The sequence below is a fragment of the Dicentrarchus labrax genome, unplaced genomic scaffold (genome assembly GCF_905237075.1).
Source record: "Dicentrarchus labrax unplaced genomic scaffold, dlabrax2021, whole genome shotgun sequence".
Taxonomy (NCBI): domain Eukaryota; kingdom Metazoa; phylum Chordata; class Actinopteri; family Moronidae; genus Dicentrarchus; species Dicentrarchus labrax.
In genome coordinates, this window is record NW_026136981.1 from 88,973 (window position 1) to 111,610 (window position 22,638).

General features: G+C 40.7%; 4 protein-coding genes across 9 annotated transcripts in view; 2 read left to right on the forward strand and 2 right to left on the reverse strand.

The window, feature by feature from the left end:
* Nucleotides 1-36: 36 nt before the first annotated feature.
* On the forward strand, nucleotides 37-7,883 carry LOC127360955 (leucine-rich repeat transmembrane protein FLRT3). Its single transcript, XM_051395497.1, has 6 exons — nucleotides 37-1,239; nucleotides 2,241-2,336; nucleotides 2,448-2,639; nucleotides 3,368-3,463; nucleotides 3,602-3,781; nucleotides 4,113-7,883. The coding sequence occupies exons 1-6, from the start codon at nucleotides 1,081-1,083 to the stop codon at nucleotides 5,577-5,579; spliced, it is 2,190 nt and encodes a 729-aa protein (XP_051251457.1). The 5' UTR covers nucleotides 37-1,080; the 3' UTR covers nucleotides 5,580-7,883.
* On the forward strand, nucleotides 6,720-10,390 carry LOC127360946 (butyrophilin subfamily 1 member A1-like). Its single transcript, XM_051395466.1, has 3 exons — nucleotides 6,720-6,744; nucleotides 8,426-8,758; nucleotides 9,694-10,390. The coding sequence occupies exons 1-3, from the start codon at nucleotides 6,720-6,722 to the stop codon at nucleotides 9,894-9,896; spliced, it is 561 nt and encodes a 186-aa protein (XP_051251426.1). The 3' UTR covers nucleotides 9,897-10,390.
* A 3,303-nt stretch (nucleotides 10,391-13,693) lies between these two features.
* LOC127360960 (Fc receptor-like protein 3) overlaps nucleotides 13,694-22,638 on the reverse strand; it is a 66,663-nt gene continuing 57,718 nt past the window's right edge. Inside the window, exons 1-6 of one of the 6 annotated variants that reach the window (XM_051395521.1) lie at nucleotides 16,205-16,317; nucleotides 15,539-15,574; nucleotides 14,764-15,027; nucleotides 14,439-14,684; nucleotides 14,187-14,363; nucleotides 13,694-14,026 (exon numbers count right to left, since the gene is read on the reverse strand). In XM_051395521.1, the coding sequence (XP_051251481.1) occupies nucleotides 13,941-14,026; nucleotides 14,187-14,363; nucleotides 14,439-14,684; nucleotides 14,764-15,027; nucleotides 15,539-15,574; nucleotides 16,205-16,235 (840 nt within the window). In that variant the 5' untranslated portion in view covers nucleotides 16,236-16,317 and the 3' untranslated portion in view covers nucleotides 13,694-13,940. Of the gene's footprint in view, nucleotides 14,027-14,186; nucleotides 14,382-14,438; nucleotides 14,685-14,763; nucleotides 15,028-15,538; nucleotides 15,575-16,204; nucleotides 16,318-22,638 lie in introns of those variants that run through there. The other 5 variants (XM_051395518.1, XM_051395523.1, XM_051395519.1 and 2 more) reach the window with 5 other exon arrangements.
* Nucleotides 20,117-22,554, reverse strand: LOC127360962 (coxsackievirus and adenovirus receptor homolog). Its single transcript, XM_051395524.1, has 3 exons — nucleotides 22,344-22,554; nucleotides 21,291-21,638; nucleotides 20,117-21,209 (listed from the first exon to the last, which is right to left on the reverse strand). The coding sequence occupies exons 1-3, from the start codon at nucleotides 22,471-22,473 to the stop codon at nucleotides 20,959-20,961; spliced, it is 729 nt and encodes a 242-aa protein (XP_051251484.1). The 5' UTR covers nucleotides 22,474-22,554; the 3' UTR covers nucleotides 20,117-20,958.

Genomic DNA, 22,638 nt, shown 5'->3' on the forward strand with positions numbered 1-22,638 from the left:
CGCTGTCTGTGTCAAGAAAAACTCCTGGAAAATGATTTCAATCAGCTCACACACTGCAGACAGTTGTTTTACAGAAGCAGAATTAATAAATCACCTCGTCACATCCTGGATCTACGGGTTTCATTAGGATGCGTTTGTCCGCGCGGTGGTCAACAGAGCACGAGGTCGATCAGATTTACTGATATTAAAATGAAGAAGACTCATATTGGAAGCTTATGTAAAGCTTATTAATAACACAAATAATGTGTGAATAAACATTTAATCTAATAACTGCTCTTCATAACGAAACCACTGAAGGACTTTCTGTGAACAGTTGTACATTTAAAGGTGAGCAGTGGAGCTTAACAAGGTTTGGAACATTTCTGAGTGCGTTAAATTAATTAATTAGATTGAGTTGACACCAACTTATTCATGACTGCAGCTTTTAATATCATATCTCTTAACAATAATCGTAATATACAAATAATAACATGAATAATTATAAAATATTGATGGTCACGATGTTAAAATAATTAAAGTTATTCGCTGAATGGTGATTTATAGTCCTACCTGTAGTATTTTAATGTGGTCTAATAAACATAATGCACATACATACAGAAGAACATGAAATGATTGTAAAAACAAAACGTCTCAACACAAAGTTCAAACTTATTTGAGTTTTCAAATTGAACAAATTTAGCACATGTGATGCTTTTTGTTCCACAGAACGTTACTGGCTCAGCAGCAGAGGTCACATACTCACATACACATACACTACTCAGGCCTCAACAGAAACAGCAGCAGCACTGGAGAGTAATCAATTACAGTATCATCATGAATACATCTCTTATTCTGTTTTATCTTTCAAAGACAGCAGCACACATTCAAATATAAGAAAACAATGAGGAAGCTGCTGAGAACAAACAAATATAAAGTGGAGCAGCGGTCAGATATCAACAGAGCAGCAGCACTTCCTGTTTCAGCAGCTGTCAATCAAACACAGATACTTCCTGGTATGTTTAGTTTCTTAGTTTCCCCTCTCAGACAGACAGACAGACAGACAGACAGACAGTCCTCCGGGAGCTGAGGGTCGTTTCCAGAATGCAGCTCTTCATCCTCCTCTTCCTCCTGTCCCACGTTGCCGTGGTGACAGCGGTGGTCGGTTGCCACAGCGACAGGGACAAGGACCACCGGCCGAGGGAGAACTGCACCGCGGCCGGCTTCAGCGACGTCCCGGCGGGATTCGAACCATCGACCAAGGTAACGCCACGAAACACTGAGTTCAATGTAAAGTTAAGATGTGCAGAGGTCACAAGTAAAAAACACGTTAAGATATTTAAGTTATCAGGTTATAACAAGACAAGTTTACAAAGTTAACGTACACTTTTCACTTTATAAAGCCATGGCAGCAGTACCAGTGTTCCCACGTCCTGGAAAACCTGGAAATTTAGAGGCAGTCATGGAAACACCTGAAAATGTATTAAAATGAGCCAATATCCTGGAAATAATCTGTTGTCCTCGAAATGAATTGTTTAATGTAATCTACGCCTACACTCCCACCCTAGATGCTAAACAGAGTGCGTATATGATCTTCCATCATAAAATCTTCACCCCTTTCTCAAACATCCATGAGAAGTTATCCATTTTCTTTGTATCCTTTTTCAAAGTTTAGTTGAAGTTATGTTGATCTGGCTGAAGCTCTGACCGTCACCATGTTCTTTCTGTGGGAAATGCTGCATGATTTTATTATTCAATGACCATATCCAGTTAAAGATCACTGTTCGTCCACAAAGAACTTCTGAAACAGACTAAATCAGGATCATTGTAGCTCCACAACAACACTGCACAATCAAACATCCTTCATGCTGTGAAAACTTGCTCAAAGTAATGTCTGTTAAAAAAGACATTTAATGTTTAACAAAAGTGAAGGAATATAAACAGATAATTTGGCAGGGAGTTGTGACAGCAGCATGGCACATGAACTATACATTACACTCAATTAAAATGTGGCAAATTGCATTCAAACACTGTAAATAACATGATTTTGAGGTTTTCTGAGGGTCCTTATTGTCACACTCTGGTTCACACACGATTTACAGTCTAAAGAGCTGAACTCAACCATGTGTTCAAGTGTTTGACTGACAGGAGGAGACCACAGCGGAGACACAAGCCTCCTGTTCTACACCGATAAGATTAACAGTTTAACAGGAAACCCTCACAGTTTTAAATATTCTTCTACTCTCTCTCTTTCTGGTTTTTAGGTTCTGTTGTTTCCTAACAACCTGTTCTCCAGTGTGTCCTGGTCCTCCTTCCAGACCTTTACGGACATCTATGAGATCGACTTCACAGGCAACAAGGTGTCTGTCTGCACCACGCTCCTGGAAAAATATAAATACTGCCTGCATATTAGTTAGTAGTTGGTATCAGTATTCATTCTCTCATATTGTTGTGTGTTTCCTGACTTTCAGGTGCCAGAGGTGACCTCCAGCGTGTCTCCGATCCTGCCCACCCTCAGTGTTCTCCGGCTGGGGTCGAACCATATTAAGGCCCTCTCTGACGGTTCCTTCACCGCCTGTCCAGGTCTGACTGAGCTCTACCTGAACAAAAACGCCTTGGACTCCCTGAGCGACCACACCTTCTCTGGGCTCAGCAAGCTGGAGGTCCGTGTGTTAACATGCTGCGATATGATGAAGGAACTGTGAAGGCTGCATGTCAAAAACTTAATAATCATGGAGGTTGAACAGTGGATGAATGTTGTGAATGCAGCGTGTTAGGAGGTTAAGATGGAGGCGCTGTTTTACAGAAACTGCCTATTTTAAGCCTTAAGTTAAGAGAAGAGAAGATTTCTCCCATTTGGTATTACAGAAGCAAATCAAACTAACTTTAGGAATCCTATTTTATAGGTTAGGAAATCCTAAATACTCAATCCAACAACGCTTATCAGCTTTAATGTCTGTTACCTAGCAACCAATGCTAGTTTCCTCATCTTGCTCAAGTCCCAAGAAAGAGCGCAGAGCTTTAAAGCCAATGTGACATAGTGGCCAAATTACAGTAATGGCGTCTGTCAGGTGACGCACAGCAGCCCAAAAAGACTTTTTCCCATAAAGAAACAAACTGAAACATACAAAAACTGGAGCAAAATCTTTTTTAATCTTCAGTTAGGATAAGAACACTGACTTATATTAATCTATTATGGCTTTTCCCCCTAAAATACTTCACAGTTACTGCACGTTACGATCATGATTATGTTAGAGAGCCAATTTCAGCACTTGAATCATAATCAAAACCAGTTACGAATGTGTTAGCTCATGTCAGTTTCTCTGAGTTCTTAGTTTTCTTACCGAAGAACCTCAACCGTCGCCTTCTGAATGGCTGTCTTACCTTTTAGATCCTGGATTTGTCGTCAAACCGTATCAAGGTGCTTCCCGAGCTCATGCTCCACCCCCTCTCTGCCATAGAAACCCTCTACCTGCATAACAACAAGGTGAGAGAACACACGCTGATAGGATCTGAAAGCATTTTAGCACTCAGATAAAGGTGGTGTAAACATCCTGAAAGATTACCGGTGGTACAAGTTCAGCAGTTCAAGCTCTGATCTAAAACTACCTCCTTTTCATTTCAGATCAAGGTGATGCCGGATGATTGGTTCAGCCAGAAGGAGGAGGTGCCGTACCTTTACCTCTCAGAGAATCTCTGGGTCTGTTCCTGTTCCCTTGGTTACTTGCGAAGGTACATTGACGACTACGAATTCAACATCTACGTCCGGGATGGCCCGCTCATCAGGGTCGAGGCAGAGAGTGTGGTGAGTACCCATAATATCCTTAGAATATTTCTGTGATCCTTCAGTAGTGTCTGTGACGCTGGAAATACACTCCCATCCCATCCCTAACCCCTTTGGTAAACAGTAAGACTCAATTAAATTCAGATACTGGAGCATCCTTGAATGTTACCACAGTGAAAGAAAAGTAATAGCAGTCTGGAAACTGATGGTATGATTTGGAAAGTCAGATCAAGAAGAAGAGCAACGGTGGGAGTGCCTTTAAAAGCTCTTACCTTAGAGACTGGAGAGGGTTTACCTTAGGAACTAGGACAGAGACTGTGTGTAATACATATTTATGGTTATCTGTCCCCAGATGTGTGACTCTCCACAGTGGCATAAGGGTAAACCTGTAATGAGTCTGGAAGAATCTGATCTGTGTTCACCGAGTTCTTCGGGTCCAACGGCAAACTTCTACCCACAAACAACTACATACGGCCCTCTTATGATCCCAGCTGCAACCACCAAATCACCTCTTCCTCCCACTACTGCTGCTTCTACTCCTGCTACTACTTTTTTTCGTACCACCTCTACGACTTTTATTCCAACCACTGCTCGTGCTCCCTCCTCCTCTGCTACAGCAATCGTAGAAGAACTCCACACTGTGTACCACAGAGTAGTCACATGGTCCAGATTCATTGAATGGTCAGATTATTCAGGGTCAGACGTGAAAGGTACGATGCGGTTGGTTGAGCTGCATACTCCTACTTCCTCTTCTCTCCATACCGTCAAACCCTCAACTGAAAGTCCCGTTAAAATGACGACCGCTGTGCCAACAAAACCAACTGAGACAACCACATTTGTTCCTTCAACCGTAAAACCAACAACAGCAAAAGTCCAAGAAGTCACAAAAACCACCACAATCCCTTCGTGGGTGATCGCTGAACCGGGCAGCCGGCGGCGTGGCAGAGTGAGTGCGGTCAGAGGCGCTGGCGTCTTCTGTATTTGGCTTTTCGCCGGGTGTCTGCTGCTGTGCGTGGCGTCTGGGGCGTGTATATTGGCGACTCTGGCGAGGATGGTCATCTGGTACCGGAGGGTGTACAAGCCGCTGAGTATGAGGAGGAGAGGAGGTAGTGAGGGAGTAAGGATTTTAACGTACAGCAGGCAGGAAGAGAAGGAGGTGGCAGGAGGAGGAGTGATGGCACTGTATCGATCGGTTCTGTTCATCCAGAGAGAGGGAGGAGAAGCTATGGAAGATGGAGGGAAGGAAGGTGAGGAAAGAGGAGGGAAAGAAAGACTCCTAGTCAGTTTGGAGCCGAGTGGAGGAGCTAGCGCAATGAAGGAGGAAGAAGGAGAACGAGGAGGGAGGGAGGAGAGAGGAGGGAAAGAACGACTCCTTGTCAGTGTGGATATGAGTGGAGGAGTAGGCGCAATGAGGGAGGAAGAAGGAGAACGAGGAGGGAGGGAGGAGAGGGGAGTGTACAGGAAGACATTGTACCGTCTGTTAAGCAAGGAGGAGCAGGTAGAGGGATGGAGGGACGTGAAGGAGGAGTGTTGGGTCCCTGCAGAAGATGGTGGGAAGAGGGGTAAAGATGAGGGGGGGGGTAGAGAGAGGAGTGGAGGAGAAGTTTCCAGGAAGTCCTACAGTGTCATTCTGAGGGAGGAGAGGGAGGAGGCAGGCGGAGGGAGGGAGGAGGTGGACTGGGTGGTCGGGGGGTGGGAGGTGAAAAGAGGAGGTGAGGAGGAGGAGCCCCGAAGCAGCTGGGGGGAGTGGCTGGCACATTACCTACCCAGCATGCCCTGGGGTGTGACCACGCCTCCTGAGGGCGGGGCAGCTCAGTGATGTCATTAGTGTTGTTATTATTATATAGTATCATATACCGGTAATTATTATTGTATTATTCTAATTATTAGTGTGACATTTGGATTGCTGAATGTTGGACGATGAGAGGATGAATCTTTATGTACCAGTGCAAACTGCAATAAATCTACTGAAACTTAAAACTAACTGTGGTTAAGTTCTTTGATAGGTTGAATAGATTTCATAGTCTAACTTCTTATTATTGGTGCATTATTGGCATCCGACCATTAACGAGTGATTAAAGGTTAGACTACACATTCATTATAATAAATATCAAGTAAAACCTTTTACATTTGAAAATGAGACCTCACAGTTTAAGAGACATTAAATGATGTTAAAATGTGTTAATGTATTTCAAGGTACATTCATAGTGAAACCAACTTTCTGTCCAGCTTAGAAATGACTGTCAGTAAAGACTTAAAGACTTCTCTTTATTGATCCTTTTGGGATGACAGATTACATACTTTGGTTTATAGAATTCAACATGTACCTGCTTATTTTAAATGTGTAATATTTGAATAGAAATGTGTATTAATGTGTCATCAATTCAAACATCTCAATGGTTTTACCAGATCCAGAGAATAAATGAGGTTGCAGTAAGGAGCAATGTCCACATGGTGGAGCTGTAGGATAAACTTAAGACTGGGTTCAGAGCAGCGCTGCAGATAACCGCAAATATTTCTAATATTATTAATTTTAGAAAATATTAAAACCTATAAATTAAAGTGTATACACTATTTGTTGTTCAAGTAGGACACTGAGTCCAAAATATGAGCAGAAAAAATTAAACTTGACTAAAACTAAAAGAACTAGAACTAAACTAAACTAAACTAAACTAAAACTAAACTAAACTAAACTAAACTAACTAAACTAAAACTATTAAACTACTAAAGTGGAAATTAAATATAAATAGTGCAAAAGGTTTGTGTGTTGTAGGTTGGAGTTCTAAACCAGTCTTTATCTTTATCTGCTGGGTTGGAGGTACTGGGAGCTGTGGCGTTGTTTTCACTGTATATATATCTTATAATATATATATCTTATAATATATATATCTTATATATCTTCTCTGACTCTCTGAAGGGACCGAAAGCTTAATGTCACCAAATGTTTGCAGAGTAAGGAATGGTAGAAGCAGCTCTCTTCCTGTGTGAGTTTACAACAGACCTGCTGTTACACTCTCAGTAGCTGAATGTCTGACACAACCTGAACGCAACCTAACAGTTTATGATTGCTGGTAAATCATGTGACCTCAGGGAGCAGTGGGCGGAGCCAGAGAGTCTGTTTAAAGCTGAGCAGCAGGAAGACTCTTCACCCTGATCTTCCTCAGGTGCTGACTGCTTCTGGCTTTATTCACAGCTTCATGGACACTGACAGTGAATGCAGGTACGAGTTCTCATTCATACAGCAGCAGGTTGATCTAAATGAAAGTTAGATAAATCATCATTTCTTTAGCTTGGGAAAGTTTCTACCTGAGTTTAAAACATTGAAAGAGCTGATGAATACGAATCCTCAAAATGGCCGACAGGAAGCTGAGTTACTGTTAATATCTCCTCTGTTTGTAACTTTATATTAAACCATCGCAGCGACTGAGCTGCTGCTGAAGCTCCTGAAGCTCTCTGTATGAACATTATTATATTACAATAAAGTTTATACGTCATAGGGTTAGCATTAGCATTAGCACTCCTCATTGGGCTCCGTTGCAGCTTTTATTCATTAAATTAAATATTATAATTAAATATAATATAATATAATATAATATAATGTAAGTCAGAGGATGAAAGTTAACAACAATGTACAGAAATATAAAGACAATAATAGATTTATGAGTGGTATCCTGTATGAAGTCATATTTCACTGTTTATATCGCCGGCATCAAACACTGTTAGAGATAAATATAACCAGATGTGACCCTTGACCTCTTTACATCCAGTGGTATTTTAAGGCTGTTTGTGTGTCTGAATATGAACTCATACTCACACTAACATTTTTCTTTTTTCCTTTTTTGTTCATTGATTTTTATTTTCATGTATTCATTTATGGTGCACTTGTGTTTTATGTCTGTCTGTCTGTCTGTCTCTCTCTCTCGCTCTCTCTCTCGCTCTGTCTGTCTGTCTGTCTCTGGAAGTTTTGTCTCTCAGCAATTTAAAGAAATAACTGAGTCAATCAAAATGAAATAAGATTTATTTTGTGTTTTTTAACTTTGAAAAAGTTCCATATTTCTCTCATTGTTTGTCCTGATGGATTTGCTGTTGATGTAAAAACAATAAAGAACAATAAACCAATAAACAGCATGTTGTCAGTTTCTGAAACACTTCTGTGGGGCATATTATGGGATGTACTGTGGGTTGACCAGAGGGAACCTCCAGAGGACGGTCCCTGTATTCTTCCAGAGACTTTGCATGCTGGGAGGATTTCAGTCACTGACCTGAAGTTCCTGATCAAACTGCACACAAGTTAAACACCTGACCCAGCTGCAGGAAGGTCGGCGGGCAGAACTGAGTGTGTGTGTGTGTGTGTGTGTGTGTGTCCTTTAACAACCGTAAATATATTTAACACACTCAGAAATGTAAAGCCAAAACAACTCCATCAGACAGGCTCCACCCACATTACCTGCGACCCTGCACATCATCTGTGTGTGTGAGACAGGCCAGAAGAAGATAATCCACCCCCAATGAATATATCAGTACCTGAATATATGCTCACATATACACAGTGTAGGTATAACAGGCGGTGTGATCATAAACTCCGTCTGATTTAGTGCTCATTAATGTGTATGTGCATGGCTCTCTCTCTCTCTCTCTCTCTCTCTCTCTCTCTCTCTCTCTCAGACCCCCAGGAGGTCTCCGTGGAGTCTGGGTCGGATGTGACTCTTCCCTGCCGGGCTCCCACAGACCTCACAGCAGTAAGGTGGAGCAGACCTGAGCTGGGGTCAGACCACTACGTGTTCTTCTACAGGGACAGACGGCTGTACGAGGAGTACCAGCATCCAGCTTATCGGGGTCGAGTGTCTCTGGTGGATCGGGGACTGGAGCACGCAGACGCCTCTGTGACCCTGAGGAGGGCCTCCTTCAGGGACACTGGGACTTATGAGTGTGTGACAGTGAGCAGCAGAGGGCACAGGAAGAGGACCAGTGAGCTCCACCTGAAGGTCTCACACTCAGGTGAGTTTGCACTAACAAACATATAAACAATAACTGTATAATATTCACACAGATTTCACTGTGCTGTTATTTCTATAATTAAAGGGAAAGTTTTCTCAGTATTTTATATTTGAAAGGTCTTTACTGTTCTTTAGCGAACACTTTCTGTTTGAGGACGACCTCCACTGTATCACAGGAGAGTTGCTTTAGAGAACATTAAAGGGAACATTCGCTCAAATGACTTTATAATCTCATATTTAAATGCTCATATTTTCTTAGCTAGGAGATTTGATGCTGTCATTTTACTGTATTTACTGTTTGAGATACGTTTGACTTTAACTACATTTTAACAGTCGTGACTTCCTCACATTTGCTAGCCTGTCTCTTCTTTGGGTTGATTATGTGATGGTCTATTTACCTTTACACTGTAGGAACATTACATCATAAGATCACCAACAGTTGGAAGAAATAATCAATAATACCTCTTTCTCAAGTTGAATCTTTAAACACACATATCAATATTATATGCTTTGAGAATCCCTCAGATATATTTCTATATATGTGTGTGTATATATATTTCTCTGAACTCAGCATTAGAAATCCATCCATTGTTTTATTTCCAAATCTTCACACATTTTTGTCTTTTTATTGAACTTAAGACGATCACATTGTTTGTTTTTAACACGTTCTTTTAAAAATGAATATAATGATAAATTTGACCACACCTTTTTAAAATGATTTAAGATAGAACTACAGAGACAAAGAGGCAGTGAACTGCTGCTGTAAAGCCGCAGAGGTCAGTGATCCTCCGCTGTCTGCAGGAAGATCTACAGCAGATAAACAAACTGTGATCTTTATTGTTTAATAGCAGCCAAACAAGCCTTCGTTAAAGCTCCAGTTCGTAGGATTGAATCAGTCCTCAGACAGCTGATACCTCACATCTGTTTCTGCCTCAGGTCTCACAGCTGGACAGACTGACGAGGGAGGGGACACGCGTGGACATTATGGACTGGTGGCTCCGTTTGTTGTTGTGATTGTGATTGGTTCTCTCATCTTGTGGAAATATAAAAACCATGTGAAGAAGAGTTCAGAGTGTCCTGCTGCTGATGAAGCCCCTGAACTAAATCAGTCATCATCAGCAGAACCAGTTCCTCAGTGAGCCTCTGCACCATCAGCTCTGTACGGTTCAGTGCAAACTAATAATGACTCCTTTCTGTGAGCTGCTACCTTATCTCGGGGGGTACGATAACGGTAACGAGAGGATCAGTGCTCAGACTGTTGGCTGATCGGTGCAATCGAATGTTTCATGTTAAAATATCATTAATGCAGGGGCACAAGAGGGTTAATTCTGATTGGTATTATAAGTTAAGCTTAATGCAATGCATGCTGGGAAGTATATGAGAACAAGCTAATATGTATTTATACTTTGTTTTATTTGAACAAATGTGACCGAGACAAAGTCAGTAAAAGCTTTTATTTCCAACATAAACTGAAGCTTTAAAGGTGCAGTGTGCAGAGAGCTCTGTACTGTATAATGTGTTTGTGATTTATAAATGTTGGTCTAAAGATTTCAGTTAAATCTGTTTAAGCTGCTGCTCTGAATGTGTAAATGTAAAGTTATCATATTTATAATAAACAGTAAAATATACTAAAGCTGTATCATATATTTATTATTATCACTGCTGCATGAACATGTAACCAGTTTATTAACCAGTGAAGGTGGAGAGGTTTCCAGGTAAACTGTTGATCTGCAGAGTGACCTATAATAGTGTCTGCCTGGACACTAGTGACATCATACGCTCTCTGAACTCTGATTGGCTGCTCTGTGTCTTCAAACTAAATAATCCATAGACTGCAACTCATCCAGAACTCAGCTGCACGAGTTGGAACCAGAAGGAGATGAGTTCAATTACAAAAAGAATGCAAAATAAATGAATGTATGTGAAGAGACAGAGTTGACAAACAAGTACATGACTTCTCCCTAACACTGAATGTTCCTTTCTTTCCAAAGCAGCTCTCTCTACAGCTTTGATTCAGTTGTATTGACAGTGTGTTACAGTCTACAGTGGTTTTTCCATGTTTTACCACTCAACCTCTATTACTACAGCTACGGTTTAGTGATCCCTCTGTATACTTTGGGACTAATTCGACATCACATTGCAGCAAGTTGGAGATTAAAACAGATGCGGTGACTCACCATCAATGCAGTCCAGAAGTTTAAAGTTCACAACAAAGAGATAGTAAAAGTGATGTACCGTGCAATGAAAAATATAAATATGTTTTCTCCCATAAAATCAACCTGGGCTGTTTGTATATTTCTGGAATCCTACATAGACAACTTTGTTGAAGCACCGTTTGATTTTATTACAGCACTGAGTCTATTAGAATGGCAGATCTTGACTTGGCAATATTTGCCCACTCTTCTTTGCACAGCCCTCTTCAGATCACCCCACAGATGTTCAGTTGGATTCAGGTCTGAGCTCCGGCTGGGCCAACCCAAAACCGTCATCGTCTTCTGGTGAAGCCGTGCTTTTGTTGATTTGGATGTATGCTTTGGGTCATTGTCGTGCTGAAAGGTGAAATTCCCACCACCATGCTTCACTGTGGGTATGGTGTTCTCTGTCCAGTGTTGTTTTTGTGCCAACCCTTTTAGAACACATTTTCTCACATACTTTTGGGAGACTTCATGTATTTGTTTGGTAAATTTAGCCGGGTTTGGATGTTGTTCTGTGAAAGAAAAGTCTTCCGTCTTGCCACCCTAACCAATAGCCCAAACGTAGGAAGAATACAGAGATTGTTGTCACATTTAGTACACAGCTCCTTTAATGTTTCCTGTAGGCCTCTTGGAAGTTTTCTTCTCGTCTTTTCATCAGTTCACTGTTGTGCCATGTTTTCTTCCCTGTGTTCCCCATGGTATATCTAATGCCCTGGAAATTCTTCTGTACCCTTCTCCTGACTGATACCTTTCAGCAATGAGATCCCTCTGATGCTCTGGAAGCTCCCCCGGGGCTTTTGCTCTGAGATGCAACTAAGAAACTGTAAGGAAAATCCAACTAGAATAGCTGAACTTAATTTGGGATTCATCAGAGTCACTGTGTGTACTGACTACTATTTAATATGAGTTTGAATGTGATGGGTCAATTCTGAACACAGCTACATCCTCAGCAGTGATGCTGTGATCCCATCTGACCACTTCTTTCAGTAACGAGTAATCTAACGCGTTACTATTTCCAAATCGGTAATCAGATTAAAGTTACTTATCCAAGTCACTGTGTGTTACTATGTTTTTAATTTTCCATAATAAAAAATATATTTGCTTTCTTCTTGCGTCTCTGGGAGTGAAGTCACGTAGCCTATGCGACAAGTCACGTTTTCATCATGAGGACAGTTCACGTGTAGGCTACGCAGACACAAACATAAACAACAATGGAGGGAGGAGAGAGATGCGCGTTTGCTTGCTGGAAATACAGTCACTATTTTGAGTTTGTGTCAGTTAAAGATGGCAGTATTAAGGTTCGTTGTACGCTCTGTGCTGGTGGTGACAAAGTGCTATCTAGCTACAAAAACACTACGTCAAATTTGAAGAAACATTTAGAGTCACAGCACTGCACAGTCAAACTTACAGAGCAAGTCTCTAAATAAGGTACAGTACATCCAAAACTCCACTGCACCTATGCTCACCCACACCCACACCCGTGACCACATCACTCCCGTCCTCCAGAACCTCCACTGGCTCCCAGTTCCACAGCGCATTCAGTTCAAAATCCTCCTCCTTACACACAAAGCCCTCCATAACCAGGCTCCTTCCTACCTCACTGACCTGCTCCATCGCCACAATCCATCCCGCAGCCTCCGCTCATCTGAAGCAAACCTCCTGACTCCTCCAACCCCGGACCAAGCACCGAACCTGGGGCGACAGAGCGTTCTCTGTAGCTGCCCCCTCCCTCTGGAACTCTCTCCCCAAACACATCCATGACTGTACCGACCCTCCAACATTCAAATCACTGACAAAAACTCACCTTTTTAAAATTGCTTTTAATGTTAAGCTTAGTCTGATGTGTTTTTAGTGTTTTACTATTTGATGTTGTTTTGCTGCTTTTATGTTTTTATGTAAAGTGTCTTTAAGTATTTAGAAAAGCGCTTATAAATAAAATTTATTATTATTATTATTATTATTAAGTCCCACCAGGTGGTACGAAGCAGAGAGCAGGAGGTCCCCCACCACCCAAACAACAAAAGCTGGACTTCGGTGCAAAACCAGTAAGTGGGGGAGAGTTGAAGAAGTTGGTCGGGCAGTATGTTGTAGAGGAAATGCTACGTGTGGTGTTATACACTTGTTTTGTTTTGTAAAACCACTCCTTGCTGCTCTAATGCTGTGAACAACAGGTACAATGTTCATAAAACATGTTATAAAGAATTTAATAGTTACATTTCTAAACAATGTAAATTATAAATAGTAAGTTTTGCCATTACAGTGTTAACAGTTAAATATGTCAGGTCAAGAAAGATTTATCTCAACCTGACATTTTAACAGACTTTTTCTATCCACTGTATATCTGAAAGAGCAAGAGAGGCAGCTAGAATACTAACTACACTGTCACTGAGGAAGCATTCATTTAGGAATGAGAATGACACATTAAATGCTTCCAGCTAACGATAGCTCTGTTGTGGAACCTCTCATAGAGTCACAGATGGACTAAAATCATCAGACCTAAAACCTGTTTTCCCTGTATTTTGAAGGTAGTGGCTTAGATTTATTAGGTATTCATGGGAAAAGCATTATAATATGTCAAGATTACTGTATATCAAAAATATGTGGTTATAATGGGAGTCAATAGGTCCAAGTCAGGCCCGAGGTTAAAGGTTGTAGGTATAGTGTGAATCTCCTATCCTATACACCTTACAATAGAGGGGATCATGGAATTTTATAAATAATAATAAAAAACCAATCCTGGCCAAGTTTCATACAATTAGCCTTTAAACTGATATATTGAGAATCAAACAAGTCAAAAAGGAAGAGTGTAAACGTTTGGTCCCCCAGGGTGCCTCGAGGGTTAAAATAAATGAGACTTTCAGACAGGGAGGGTGTCGCCCTACAGTAGCACAAACACTACATATATATACATATAAATACATATTTATAGTCCAATACTGTACAGATATTCCATCAGTTTCTCTATGGGCTTCTGTACCGGTACCAGTATCAGAAGTGATGAACTGTGCTGACTGCCACCAAGTCCTCAGCCAATCCCTCCTCAGGGGTCGCCATGGAGACAGGTAGGTCATTTCCTGTCAAAGGAGTTAAAAATAAAATGAGATTCATTTTATCAGCAGTAATAAAAGAGCAACACATCACCCAACAGCACATCATAATTCATCTGTTAACTGATACTGTGATTGATTTTGATTGATTGATTGATTGATTGATTGATTGATTGATGAGTGTTACCTGTGGCCCTCTGTCGATATAAAGACACCATGAGGACAGTGGAGATGCAGTACGGACAGAACATCACAAGGTGGTAGAGCAATCTGAACACTAACTGGAGGGGGCTGGAGGCAGTGGGTGGGGCTGCAGATGTGGGTGGGGCTTCAGGTGTGGGCGGGGCTGTGGTTGTAGGTTTACCTGCAGAGAGAATCCCACCTGGTCAGGTGAATATCTGGATGAAATAAGTCCTGAAATCAAAGGTAACCTCCTCACCTGTGACAGTGATCCAGCTGGGTGGAGACTCTCCATGACTGCCAATGTGACACTTGTAGAGGCCTTCATCAGACCTGGAAACATGGTGGATGGTCATGTGACCTGTAGGCTCAGTCCTGATGAGGGAGCCATCTTTATAGAAAGCAGCTGTGAGGTTGGAGGGAGGGGTCTTTGTTTTACAGTGCAGAGAGACATCATCTCCCTCCATCACAGGGAGGACAGGACTCTGCAGGATCACTGGTCCACCTCAACACAGAGACAGACTACAGCATTTCATCCATTTACACACAGCTTCATCAACACTAACTCCACAGTCTGATCTTACCAGTGACACTGATGTTGATGGTGTTACTGGTTGCTCCCTCTCTGGACTCACACCAGTAAACTCCACTGTCCAACGGGACGATGAAGCTGATGTTACAGGAAGAACCAGCTGGTTCTCCCCACGTTACTCCACACTGAGTCCTGGTGTCTCTGGTTGTGTTCCTCCTCAGTGTCCATCCAGCAGAGCTGTCGTCCTCCTCACAGCTCAGAGTGACAGAGTCTTCTTCAAACATCTGAGAGCTGCTGGGACTCACAGTCAGAGAGGCTGGAGGGAATTTATGATATTTTAAACAATCTGAGAGTGAAATTTGAAACACTGAACTTTAGTTTCTGAACATGAAATCAACGTTGCCAACGTTGCCAAAGTTTTACTCAAACGGCTCTTACAGATTGAATCCAACCTTTAATGTGGTTAAAGCATGAACATCAGTAAATCAGTGTGCATTGATCTTTAATGGTTATTAGTAACTTCCAGTTTCTCCACAGCTGCTTTATACTGCATGACAAGTTTCAACTTCTGTTCATTAAATCTCAGCAGACATCTGTTTTTAATGGAAACTTAATACTAAGTTTCAAACATCGTCTGTGTTCGAGCTGAAGATTTGTTTCTGAACTTGTTGAAGGATTTGAAAGCTCAATAAAGGGCTGATTCTAGCGACACGTCCTAACAACCGTTTAGTTTCAGGACTTTTATCTGCATTCTAACTTTTCTCTCTGTGGTTGGTAGAAAGCTCCAATGTGACTGTTGTGGACTGTCAGAGGAGGTGTTTACCAACCTTGGGTAGCAGTGCAGCATAGCATTGTGGTTAGCCCTGAAGAGAAGTGAGAGTGGTTTGAGGTTTTATGTTGAACACAAGACGATTCTCGGAAATACAAACATTACAACTTTGTGCATATTAAATATCTAACCTGTATCACATTTAACTTTAAGATATACAACGAAATAAACATATGATGAGCCTGCAGAGACATCACCAGACGCCACTGAATCCTACACACTGGTCCTTTAAAGGTCAGACAACCATCATCAAATCCACATCATACAGTCATAATATACAATCACATTTTATACTTTTATATTTGAAGGAGTGTCATTTCTTCTCAGTCTTTATGATGAGCTGTTAATGTGCAAAGCCCAATAAACCAACTATAAACTAATTCTTTTGTCTCTTTACACCACTGACATGTTGTACATTTAGGATTTGATGGCAGTAGTGTTGGACAGTAATATTTATATTACATTTTAATCCGAGATGAGACAGAATATCACATATTAAAGTGTTGTTACTTCCTGCTGTTACAGGCTCCACTGCAGGAAATGAGAACTGTTTTCTAAACTTATTAAATTGTTAAACAACTGATTTCTCTCCACAAAAATCTCAGTTCATCCCAATAAGACCTTACAATCATTAGATACACAGATTAGAACAGATTGGACTTACAGAGCAGACAGTGTGCAGATGTTTGTCCCATCGTAACTCTCTTACAGTTGTGAGATCAACATGTCACCTCCAGCTGTCAGTCACATGACCTGCTTCCTCTTCGAAGGTGAGAACTTTGTGGTTTGTTGACAGAAAAGGTGCCAGTTTATTTCATCAGACACAGATACGAGGACAAGAAGTTCATAGAAGAAGTTATACAGATTAGTTCATAAATACAGACATTAGATGGTGGGAAAGGTGGCCATGTATCCCTGCTGTGTATGTTTTAATGAAATAAAACTTAATGTAGCAGCTAAGCTAACCTTTGCTGCTATATTGCTTGCTTGCTATATTTTGAGTGTGTGTTTGAATTGCTTTTACGTCTCTGTGTGTGCAGTAATGATGAAACAGGGACCCACAGTAATATGTAGTGTAACGTATCCGTGTTGCATAGGTTGGAGGCTAATGTTTGTTGAACTGGTGTATGAGTCACTGTACCGTTGTGCTGAGAGATAATGTTGGACATAAACGTGTTGACGGGGTGCCACAGTGTATTTTACAGAATGTCCAGTAAATGAAGACAATATTAATCCGTGTGTGTCGTATGTGCAGCACAGAGATGAACCATCAGTTCATTAAAGGAGTGAAAACAAAGGATCCTCGTTGATGCAGCAGAACAACAGATACTGAATGTATCTGTATCAGTATCTGAACAACAGATACTGAATGTTTGATTCCACACATTCTTCTTGTGTTTTAAATCTTTCTAAAGGCCAGCAGAGGGCGGCTGCAAGTAGAAGTCTGATATGAAAAGAGTAAACAGTTTCCTAGTGAATTTATGGTCTCTAGTCTTCTTCCACACAGTATAATGTTAAAGGCAACCCCGTCTCTTCATCCTCCCTTTCAAGTGTGAAGGAGAAACTATGGTGGCAGGAAAACGGCAACCGATGCGTCTGCAGATAAAACGTCTCATTCTAAGGTAACAAACACACAACGATTCTTATTTTCAGCTGATTAAACACAAATGAAAACATAACTATGAATATTATATTTCTGACAATAGATCCTCCTCAATGTTACACAAGGAAGTTTTAACAGTAGAGCTTTTTAAATTACTAACATTAGATGGCTGTTTGGCTATAAGGAAGTGCATCCAACCCTTTGAAACAGAGTACAATTTTTGTCATTTGTGATAACGTGTTTACATACACAAGCTCCTGCATTGACTTGCCTTTCAGGGCTTCCGTAATAGCAATCAGATTTATTAACACATTTTTTTGTGTGGATTTGTTGATGTACAGGGTGGCTTGTTGCATAAATGAAAGCTTTCTCACAGTATCTGCAGCGGTATGGTTTCTCTCCGGTGTGAATACACTTTACCACACTGGTCACAGCTGTATGGTCTCTCTCCGCTATGAGTTTGTTTGTGGATTCTATAGTGACATAACCGTGAAAAAGTTTTCCCAAATTGTTCACAGTTGTATGGTTTCTCTGCAGTGAGAAATCTCAGGTGAATCTTTAGCTCTTCGACAATGTGATCCCTTTGTCACACTGCTGACAATGGTGAGGGTTCTCTTTAATGTGAAATCTTTGATAATGACTGTGTAGTTCTGATGATATGAAAGTATACACTCCTGACAATGGTACGGTCTCTCTCCAGTGTGAACTCTCCGATTAACTGTTGGATCTCTTTGTCTTTTGTGTGTTTTCTCACACTGGTCACAGCATTCGTGTACCATGAAAGCCTTCTCACAGTGTCTGCAGTGGTACGGTTTCTCTCCAGTGTGACTATGTTGGTGACACCTGAGGTTACTTGACTGAGAGAAAGCTTTACCACACTGCTCACAGCTGTATGGTCTCTCTCCAGTGTGAACTCTCTTATGGACCTTGAATCATTGTGAATTACTTCTCACACTGGTCACAGGAGTGAGTTTTGTGTATCTCTGTTTCTATAGCAACAGACAAAGATACAGAGAGACAGTATAGGTAAAGTGCATTGATGGATAAAATGTTGCTATATTTGGTTTCAATAATAAAACAGTTTAGCCAAATTAAGTCTAGCTGCAATTCATATTGCATAAACCAGGACATCATTCTTCACTCGCTTCCCACCTGACAACAGTTTGTGTTAGTAAGAATGTATTTGCATTGGTGTACCACATGGACAATGGTTTTAAGAGTAAAAACTCATATTTGTGTGTTCTTACTGCCTCCTATAAAATAGAAAACAAAAGCTCCTCGGGATGCCCCCATAATAGTTGACAGTAGTCTTAAGTGACGCACTTTTCATTAGTCAGATAGTTGCCGAAAAACAAAAAGAAAATGTCAAACTCCATTCTGGAGCTGTGCCTTGTCACTGGGACAAGTATCAGAGGATTGTTGGAACAACCGGACTGTGAGCTCAAAGGACAGAGGGAGTTTAAACTCATAAACTATTCTCTTAATAAATGTTCTGAAAGTGGGTAGTTGGCCTTATTGGTTGACTGTTTTTACTTGAGAATGGTTATTTTCCATTCTTGGCTAATAGAATAAGCTTTAGTCTTTATATAATCAATTTTGTATTCTGAAAGACAAACATGTTTAAATCTTAAATTCATTAATTTCATGACTCAGTTCTGACTTTTTTACTTGTTTAAAATGCAGCATGCACAAACCAATGACCTCTGCAGGACCGACTGCACAAGGACATAACAGAATCCGGTTGGAAGGTCAGTCGAACTCAAGAGTTTTTTTATTTCTCCACACAAATGGAGCGAGGGATTTACAGTGTTATTAATGAGGCTTACTGCCAAATAACTGCAACATCATCGTCATCGCCACGCGGCCCGCAGATTTTAGGTGCCTAGTAATGAGGCATGCAGCCTAACTTGTTCACTTGTAGGGAGGCCGCAGGTCACAAGGTCACATCCTGTGCCTCTGCCCCAATAACTTAACTCGTGTCTCCTCATCCAACCGACTGCACAGAACAGCTGGACTGATACAGATGAGCACAAACGTCACAGTTCCACTTACAGAATAAAGATGATCAATCTCACAGACTGACTGTTGTTGTGGTAAAATACAACTGAAATGACATAAAAGTGAGAAGGATAAATAAATTAATTCACAGTTAGTTCAAAATCATATTTGCTGTGTTAAACCTTCTATGTTCTGTTTAAGATTACAGAAGAAAATACCCTGCTGAATGTGTTGTAAAACAGAGGTAGAAATCAGAAACAAGGCTGGGACTGGCAGCCAAGGGCTTCAGAGTTGCCACAACTGTGTAACGATACAGTGTATGACAACTTGCCACCCCACCCCACTTCCCTCTACCCTCTAAGGAGTGAATCCGTTCAGATTAGCAACAGAGGGACAACATTTTGTAACATGAACACTATTTTTATACTTTAAAACATAAAAATGACAAAAGAAAGGATTAAGTACATTGAGTACTGATAAAGAGGAAGATTTCATCTGTCAGTATACTTAATGCTGTATAGTATAAAAGTATGTTTAAAGCAGGATTTATAAATTAGAGTCTAGTGACACTTATGGATCATTTCAACTGTCAAAAGCAACACAATGATTATTATTTTCAGGTGATTAGATACTAATGTATAATGCTGACTGTACAGTGAGTACCTGGTGTATAAGAATGTAAATACACTGAATGATTTCACTTCATGAACACCAGAAGGATTATAGCTTTAAGTGTGTGTGTGTGTGTGTGTGTGTGTGTGTGTGTGTGTGTGTGTGTGTGTGTGTGTGTGTGTGTGTGTGTGTGTGATGTGGTTTTTATTTCTAGGTGAGATTAGACATGTAGCAACACGACCAGCAGAGTCTGGTAAACAACCTTTAGACTCACTCACTCTACCGAAAGACTGCCTACCAACATATAACACGAGTCCAGCTGCTCGACATGATTAACAACGACTCAATGAAAAAGGAAATATGTTAAGAAGTTCAAACACATTTATTAACATAATAAAGCTTATAGTGGTGAAATAAAGTGCATTGAAAGATTAATGTTCTAAGGCACATACAGAGGAAACAGTTTGATATCTGTAGTGAGATTGAAAAGCTCTGTGGTTCTTCACATTTCTAAATCAATGGGCATCAATAATGAGCTACAAACAGACAATTACTGTAATTCATATTTCATCTTACAAATTTTTAGATGCAACTTACAATAATTGCATTTAATCTCAGAAGGAAAACTTATAAAGTGCAGCAGTCCCAAATAAACAGCTAAAAGTTCTTAATATTTGTATTTTTTCTTGCACACTTTGATAACTTGTAAAAATACAGAAACCTATAACAGATATTGGTTAATAATTGCACATTGATCCATTCATAAAGAGGACAACACAATATAATTTACACCTGATGGAAACTGGAAGGTTAGTTATTAGTCATTAAACTGGTTCTCGTAGTGTCTCTGGTTAATGTGCAATAAGTTGATTAAGGTACATCAGTGAAAGCTCCCAGTCTGCTGCTGATCCTGACTCAATGCAATAACACTAATGAGAAACAGCTGATATATAATGCTGAGCCTGTTCTGTTTACTTTCTGTCTCTGTCTTCACTTAAAGTCTCTTTTGTTATCCTTCTGTAACTGTGACTTTAACGGTGGCCCAGAGGTGTCAAACAAAACTGCAAAAGTAAAGGTAGTGGTAACAGTATAATATAATATTAATATTGAGTGTAAGTCTGTTTATTATAATCACAATGTTTCAGACCATTTGTTATGTATAAATATATATTTATTCTTTATTCGTTTGAAACCTCTGGGACTGTTCAGACCTCTCGATGGTTGTCTGTTGCATCAGCAGGAGGTTTATAGAAAGTATTGTCTTTGAGTCCTTTACGACGTTTTAAAATCATAAAACTAACAATAGCAACAAGAACGAGAACACCAATAACTGAAAAACCAACTACAACTCCAACAACATATCCATCCTTGTTTCCTCCATCCTTGTTTCCTCCATCCTTGTTTCCTCCATCCTCGTTACCTCCATCCTCGTTACCTCCAGCCCAGGTGTTTCTAGCTGCAGAGCAGAACAAAGATGTGAGGTATCAGTAAGTCTGAGCTCTACAAACCCACCTGAGTCTGAGCTCTACAGACTCACCTGTGACTGTGACTGAGAGCTGGATGAGGTTCCTGATCTCAGAGCGTATCCTCTCGGTGGTTTCCATAACAACCCGACACTCGTATGTTCCAGTGTCGCTGACGGTGACGTTCTTCAGGACAACAGAAAAGTCTCCGTTCTTCAGCTCTGGATCTCTCGGCTCCACTCGACCGCGATACGACGGATGCTGGTAGCTTTCATACGAGCGCTCGTTTCGGTAGAAGAACAAGTAACCATGTGAGTCCAGATCAGGTCTGATCCACTCCAACAGTATGATGGAGGCCTCTCTGGGACCCTGACACTGAAGAGGGGCATCATCTCCAGCCTTCACTGTGATCTCTGGCTGGTCTGAAAACCAACAGAAAAGTTCAGTTACAAAGCAAACAGCTTTGGTTTTATTGACTTTCCCCACCAGCTGACTCCTTCTGTGAAATAACACAGTTATTATAAATCTCTCTCTCTCTCCCTCTTACATGCACTGCGGTACTTCAGTAACTAGGTAACAGCTGACAGAGACCTGATTTCTTAAGTGCAATGCAATAGTGAAACCTTTCTGTCCACCTGGTGTTTCCCAGCTCTGATCCCGCTGCCACGTCAAGATGTCATTTTAAAGTGAAAGTATTGCATGATGGAGTCTAAGTACAGTATGTTTGACATATTCTATATAATACCAGCTAAACAGCAATGACAGTAATGATAATATAATCTTCATAACAGTGGACATGAAGTGGGAAGCTGAGGGGGCTGCAGCACCACTAAAATGTAGAAAAGTAAAAGAACATTAGTTCATAAAAATGTTTATACAGGAAAGAGGTTTAATCTGTTTAAAGTTATAGCATTAGTGTAAAAACGTGTTAATAACAGTTCATTAGTGAAATAGGTTCGTAGGATAGGTTGATAGAAATGATCCTGAAACAAACACCCAGCTCGCCATATGTTCCCTGACCGCAGATGAGTCATGCATAAGGAGTGTGTGTGTGTGTGTGTGTGTCTGTGTGTGTGTCAGTGCACACTATACACACACACACAAACCAAGACAATGACACAACTCACCTTCAGATGCAGAGACCAGAAAGAAGATCAGGAAACAGGAGAAACCCACAAAAAACATATCAGCTGTGAGAGAAAGGACAGGAGTTCTCTTCCTGCTCTGGGTGAGGTTGTTATGCTGTCTGTGCTGCATTCAGGTACCCTCAGACATTCAACTTCTCACCATGAGAACTCTGGGTGTGCTGTATTACTTACAGCTGTACAATATATTGTAACTCAGTGCAGCAGCTCTGCAGTAACATTTATCTTTACAGAGTTTATAATGTTTTAATCATTTCTGTCAGAATTAATGTTTATT

Bases quoted from the DNA above. Each gene is read 5' to 3' on its own strand.
- LOC127360962 (XM_051395524.1), bottom strand. From the start codon at position 22,473: ATGCAGCACAGACAGCATAACAACCTCACCCAGAGCAGGAAGAGAACT. The intron at 21,639-22,343 runs GTGAGTTGTGTC...GTTGGTTTTCAG, and splicing joins TCTGGTCTCTGCATCTGAAG to ACCAGCCAGAGATCACAGTG. The intron at 21,210-21,290 runs GTGAGTCTGTAG...TCTGCTCTGCAG, and splicing joins GCTCTCAGTCACAGTCACAG to CTAGAAACACCTGGGCTGGA.
- LOC127360955 (XM_051395497.1), top strand. From the start codon at position 1,081: ATGCAGCTCTTCATCCTCCTCTTCCTCCTGTCCCACGTTGCCGTGGTG. The intron at 1,240-2,240 runs GTAACGCCACGA...TCTGGTTTTTAG, and splicing joins GATTCGAACCATCGACCAAG to GTTCTGTTGTTTCCTAACAA. The intron at 3,782-4,112 runs GTGAGTACCCAT...ATCTGTCCCCAG, and splicing joins GGGTCGAGGCAGAGAGTGTG to ATGTGTGACTCTCCACAGTG.
- LOC127360946 (XM_051395466.1), top strand. From the start codon at position 6,720: ATGGTAGAAGCAGCTCTCTTCCTGT. The intron at 6,745-8,425 runs GTGAGTTTACAA...TCTCTCTCTCAG, and splicing joins AGAAGCAGCTCTCTTCCTGT to ACCCCCAGGAGGTCTCCGTG. The intron at 8,759-9,693 runs GTGAGTTTGCAC...TTTCTGCCTCAG, and splicing joins CCTGAAGGTCTCACACTCAG to GTCTCACAGCTGGACAGACT.